Source organism: Tupaia chinensis, unplaced genomic scaffold (assembly GCF_000334495.1).
Source record: "Tupaia chinensis unplaced genomic scaffold, TupChi_1.0 Scaffold000238_1, whole genome shotgun sequence".
Lineage (NCBI taxonomy): Eukaryota > Metazoa > Chordata > Mammalia > Scandentia > Tupaiidae > Tupaia > Tupaia belangeri.
Genome location: NW_006159716.1, coordinates 2,030,146 through 2,036,488, shown reverse-complemented (window position 1 = coordinate 2,036,488; position 6,343 = coordinate 2,030,146). Strand labels below are relative to the sequence as shown.

General features: G+C 54.1%; 1 protein-coding gene across 1 annotated transcript in view; it reads right to left on the bottom strand.

The window, feature by feature from the left end:
* Positions 1 to 4,642, bottom strand: part of CUNH6orf132 (chromosome unknown C6orf132 homolog) — a gene marked incomplete in the record, with an annotated part of 43,777 nt that extends 39,135 nt beyond the window's left edge. Inside the window, 1 exon segment of the mRNA XM_027771882.1 lies at positions 4,316 to 4,642. Coding sequence (XP_027627683.1) covers positions 4,316 to 4,460 — 145 coding nt within the window.
* Positions 4,643 to 6,343: the final 1,701 nt, after the last annotated feature.

Sequence of the window (6,343 nt, the reverse complement as noted above, 5' to 3'; positions counted from 1 at the left end):
TACACATTTGTTTAAAACCTACTGTGTTCCCGGCAGGACGCCTGAAGAGGGAAGAGAAGAGAAGGGCCCAGCTCCAGGATTCTCAAAACTTCTTGTACAAAAGAATCACCCAGAGAGTTGGTTAGAAACCCAGAGCCTGGGCCCTCACCTGGGGATTCTGGCTTTGTGTGCCTGGTGGGCCCTAGGCACCTGCACTTTAAGTATGACTTACTAAGGCTTACGTGGTTGCCTGGTTGCCGACTAAGGCACTTTACATTTAGAAGAACCAGACAGGAAAGAGTCCCCCAGCAAACAAGGGTGTCCCGTGGCTCTTGCTGGAGTAGGGTGTGGTATCGGCAGAAAGATAAAGAATCTCAGCTGAATTAACTCAAGCAATGGGGGAGGAGTCCAGAGGGACTGGCAGCCTGGTCTCCAGCAGCAGCCAGTCCCTTCTCGTATAATTTGCAATTCACAAAGATCGACATCTCTGCTTTCTCATGCATTTTTAAATCGTGAGGCCTTTTAAGATGTTGCTTGGGGTGGGGGGAGGCAGAAAGCTTAGTCAGGATTGCGATTATACTCAGTGGAGTCCTCCTAGTTACTTAGGGACATTCTTTAAAGAACAATTTGCTGTCACCACCTTCACATGACTGTTTGCATTGCACCCGCTGCGCCCGGCCTACCTTTGTGCAAACATTTCACATGGTGGTTGCCACAGAGCGGGAGGTTACTTCTTAATCCCCTCCTTCCCTGCACTGATTTCCCTCCATCTCTCTGCCTGGACTTCCAGGGCCGGCTACTGCCTGTGACATCTCACTTGGGCTCCAGGAGAATGGCACAGTTGCAGGGGCTCTATGGAACTCTAACTCCAACACCTTTGAGACTTTTAACATTTTAATTTGCCAGAAGGCATGTGTGCTAGTTAGAGGGGGAGAGAGAGAGAGAAAACACCCTCATAGGGAATGGTTACAGCAATCCCTTCTCTTGCATTTCTCCCTCCTTTGGGGATTGTGGGCACACACCCCTAGTGTGATTTTTCAAGCCTCCAGGTCCGGATTCGAACTGTGCAGTTGGCCATGTGGGACCTAGCCACCTTAACCTTCATACTACCAGCAGGTCCCTCTTTGAGACTTTAACATGGCCTCCTCGGCCTCAATTTCGTCTTATCTACAGCAATTAGGGAGACGGGTGGAAGCAGGTAGGGGCAGGAAGTGCTCGGCACCAGCACCAGGAATTACCGGATAACAGGAAATCGTGCTCTAGAGCAGGGAACTGCAACTCTTTTTTTGTTAAGGGCCAGAGAGTAAATAATAGGTTGTTGCAAAAGTCAGGATGCATTTTGCATAGAAAACTACTATTTTTTTTTTTCTGGAGAGGTTTCCACTATAGGGCTTGTGTGCTCACCAGAAAGACAGAGAGAGACATAGAGATAGAAAGCGAGAAATCACCCCCCAGGGGGGATGGCCACACCACAATCCCTTCTCTTCCATTCTCCTCTCGGGATCCTGGGCACGCACGCACACGTGCCTGGTGTGAATTTAAGCCACTGGGTCTGGGACTCCAGCGACACAGCCATTATGCCATCTGCTGGTCCCGAAAACTATTATGACTTTTCCAATGACCCAACACACAAATCGTCTTTTTTGCAGCTACTCAGCTCTGCTGCTGTAGCACGAAAACAGCCACAGACTGCTTGTAAGTGATGAGCATAGCTGGCTATGTGCTAATAAAACTTTATTTGCAGAAACAGGCCACAGGCCAGATTTGAGCCTGGCTTGAGCTTTAGAGGTTTATTTTTCTTTAATACTCTTTAAAGCGCTGCCATAGACACTCCTCCAGGCAGTCAACCTGCATGCAGTCTGGACACCATCCCTGCGATATTGGTGATACTGACGCTTTGATGGGGACAAGCAGGTCTCCCTCCCATCACAGCGTCTCCAACACTGCAGGCCTTGCCCAACCCAGCACCATGCACAGCTGAGAGCAAGGCCTCTGCCACGTCCACTGGCACCCCAGGGAACACCCCAGAAACACTGGGGCACACGCCGTTTTCCATCTCGCCATGTGAAGGCGCAGCCAGGCTGAGTCAGCTGAGGCCCAGCCCTGCCCTGGGGGTCGGGAGGAGCTGCTCTCTGGGCTCCGGCCCCACCCAGGCTGGTGACAGCAGCTGTAGGCTGGAGGTGCCAGGGTGCCAGGCCCCTCTTGTCTCATAAGAGGGATTGATCCCCACCAGCAGCCTGCTCGGCCTGGGCCAAATGTAGAGGCAGTGACTGAGGGGGGCATGTCCGGGTCTCCCATGGAGGGGAGAAGTGTGCCTGGTTCTCAATGCAGGTGCCCTCAGGTCAAACTCGCCCGTGAATCAGCTTCTCCCAGGGAGGTATGTAGCAAGTGTGGAGGAGTGTGGTCTCTAGAGCCTGACTCCTTGTGTTCAAACCCTGGCTCTGCCTCACAAGGGAGTTGTTTGTGTTTGTTTTTTAATTCTTCTCTGAGAGGTATCACTCCCCCCCATAGGGTCTTTACACTGCTGTCCACTCCCCGCCCTTAGCCAGCCCTCAGTCAAGTACGTGCATACCCAGAGTGTTCAGGGAGCTCTCTGGACGCGAACCTGAATCTTCTCATGTGGGCCAGCCACTCAGAGCATCCGATCATACCACTGCGGCCCTGTCGCCTCAACAAGGGGAAGTTTGGGGTAAGGGAAGTGTTCTAGAGCTACTGAGTCATTGGAAAAGTCATGACACATTTTGCATAGAATAACAGAAAAATATTTCATGACTTTTCTGATGGCCCAACTGATTACAGTGACAGCACGATGCTACACGTCTACTGAGAACCACAGTTTGGTACACTGGGAAGTGCTGGCTCCACCGTTGAATGCTGTGTGATCTTGGGCATGCTACTTAACTTCCTGGGCCTCAGTCTCTCCATCTGTCAAACAGAGGCCATAACCATAGTACCTGCCTCTAAATGAGGAGTTGACGGCAGGCCCAAGCTTTTAGAACAGTGCCTTACACCTAGAGCGGGTCCATGATCGTCTGCCCTATGACACCCGCGTTCAGGCCTTGCAGAGCTACACCCGCCTGCACCCTGCATCTGTACATTTGTGAGCTGTGCCCTCCAGTCCTCCCGGTCCCTCCTGGCTGTGCTCCTACTGTTGGCTCAGCCAGGAAGACCCCGGCCTCTCAGCTTAAATGCTAGTTCCACTCAGGTCACCTCTCCTCTGCTCAGGACAGGCCAGACAGCATGTGGTGGGGTCTGCTCACCGGGCAGTCTGTGACCGCAGGATCCGGGGTGGTGACTCCTGTTTCCCTGCTCCCACCCACTGCGCGTCGTGCCCGCCATGGCAACCGGGTGGTGGACTGAAGGCAATAGCAGGGGACGGGGCTGTACCAAGGCCAGAAACGTCGGTGACAGTAACGTGGTGACAATGAAGCAGGAGGGTTAAAGCAGTGATGGGTCACTGTCCTTTGGCCCAGAAGCCCCTCTTCCCCAGGGCCCAGAGCCACCCGCTATACATGGGAAATGAATTCCTGTCCCCAGCTATAGAGAGTACATATTGCAGAAAGAAGCAGTGACAAGGTGACCTACGGCCAAGCCTAGGGCTGGGCAGAGGGGTGTTTTCAGAGACGCCAGCCTGATTCAGGGGCCAGTGGCAGCTGGAGTCAGGGAGAAGCTTCCCTGGCTGCCACTGTCCCATCTTTGGAGTCTCAATTGGAGCCCATAGACAGCCCAGGCCTTCCGCTGACCTGGAAGTGCCTTGTCCCCAGTTAAGTCGCTCGGGGCCACAAACTGGTGACCTGCGAGCGGGATTCCTGTTGATTTCTCAGGGGCCTGGCCTAGAGGAGTGTGCAGGCACCGACGGGCCCTCTCTGCCAGGTGCAGAGGCTGCACAGGGCCTGGGAGAACAGAGCAAGTGGAGGGGAAGGATGACAGGCCCACCCCAAGCCCGCAGTTACTGGACTTGGCGAGAGTGGGAGAGTGGGAGCGTGGGGGAGACACCCGCAAGTCTTTCTGGCAACAGGAACAGGAGCTTAAGCTTCGCCCTGGGGGGACTAACCCCTGGGAAGAGAGGGTGGGCTCGGGTGTGGGGGCTGCAGAGTTCTCGCACCTCGCAATGGTTGGGGGTGGGGGTATCCCTTCCTTCCCGGCTGGCTCCGCTACTCCCAGGGTCTTTCCCAGACAGCCCGGTGCGGCGCCTCCACCCCTTCCCGGTAGCTGCTTCCCGGCGAGTCCACAGGTTCCAACGTGTCCCGTCCCCAACGCGGTGCGCGCCTCGGGTCTTCCCAGCCCGCCCAGGAGCCGACAGAGAGGGGAGAGGGGAGCGCCGCGGCGCACTTACCAAAATCCCGGGTCCCCTCCTCCGGGGCCTCTTGGGTGAAAATCAAGGGCGGGTTGGTGGCGTAGAGGGAGGTGGCGGTGGGGTTGGCATGCTTCTTCCTGAAGAGTTTGCTGAAGGTGCCCTGCACTGTCTGGTTCTTTTTCATGCTGCCGCAGGCCGCGCGGGCTCCGGGGAAGGACCTCCCCTCCCTCGCCCTGCCCTGCCCCGGACTGAACTCTGCACAGTCTCCCCAGCGGACTCTACCAGGCCATGCCCCCTGCCGTCCTCCCCACCCGCGCACCGGGCGACAGGTGCTGCGGACGCCGCCGCCTGCCTGGAAATGCGAGCTACCTGGGCAGGGCAGAGGCTGCGGCCGAGGCCCGGCCCCGCCCCGCCCCGGCCGCCGCCGCCCGACTCCCCGGGCCGCATTCCTTCCTGCCTCCTTCTACAACAGGCCATTGTTGGCATGGCCCGGTGGGCTGGGGACCTCGCCTAGCCCACGCCCTGCCTGGGAGACCGGCCACCCCCCTCCCCCAGGTTCCCTCTGGCCCGCCTCCTCCACCCCCTCTTCTGCCTGGGCCAGCAGGAGGCTGGCAAGTCCCTGGCTTCCAAAGAGGCAGTTCATGACCAGGTCAGCACGGGTACTTTGGGAACAACTCTTGGGTCCCACACTAGGGACCTGCTTGTCAGTCTCTTATCGGCCCTCGGTAATGTGGGGCCCGAGGCTCCAGTGAATACAAGGAAATGTGGATAAGAAAAAAGTAAGCGAGGAAAAACACTGCAGTACAAGCCGGGATACCCGTCTGATGACGGGGTGCCTTAGGAGACTGGAGACACTAAGCGCTGGCATTTTGTGTAAGTCAACATTTTTCTATGAAGTTAAGAGAATGTAATTTTTTTTTCCTGTAGGGTGCCAGAAAGACACACACACACAGAGAGAGAGAGAGACAGAAAGCGAGAAATCACCCCCCAGGGGGGATGGACACGCCGCAATCCCTTCTCCTCCATTCTCCTCTCAGAATCCTGGGCACGCACACACACACGCCTGGCGTGAATTTAAGCAACCGGGTACAGGGCTCGAACCACAGTTGACTACATGGGAGTCCAGCGACACAGCCATTACACTAACTACTGGTCCCAAGAGAATGTAATTTTTAAAAACCCCAAGATGGGCCAAACCTACTTATGGTTCAGGTCACTCTCCAGGGAGATAAGGCACTTGGTGGCCAGTCTCATCGAGCAGGGGCGGCTGTCCATAGGAGAAGGTCTTATCAGGTGAGGACCACGCTGGGCGCCGCAGGGAACATCAGCCCAAGAGGCTGGAGCTGGTGTTTTCTGGGCAGAGGCAGGGGCAGAAGGCCCGGTGGGGTCACCTAATCTCTCTGAGTCCAAGGTTTCATCTTGAAAAATTCTGAGCCTGTAGAATACTTGGAAGAAAAGTACAATGACCACACATACGGGGATTCTTCAAAAAGTTCACAAAAAATGTGTGTGACGGAAAAAACTGTGCATGGATTTCAACCTTTTGCGCCAAAGTAAACTTGTCCTTTAATTCCATTTCCATGAACTTTTGGAAGTCCCGTGGTATATGTTTCTCTTAGATTCTCCAGTTTTCTCTCCCTCCCTCTCTCTCTCTCTCTCTCTCTCTCACACACACACACACACACACACACACACACACTTCTTTTGCATTTCCATTTTGCTGAAGGTTGGAAGTCATATGTAATGTGTCCCATCTCTTCACTCCCCCCAATATTTCAGAAAAATTCACTGTTGAAGAATAAAAACATTCTCCTATAGGATTACAACACAGTTGTTACCCTCAAGAAATTTAACTCAGATACACTTACTATCTATTATACGCCCCATATTAAAAATTTCCCATCTCTATGTTTTTCTAGAGAGCTCACACACCCTCTGAGAAAATTTATTTTTGAATTTCCTAGTAATCCCCCAAAATGTTATTTTAGTTTTAAATTTCTTTTATCGGAACCGCCATCTTCCAGTAATTAACCAAAATGATGAACACAAAGGGAACGAGGAGAGGAA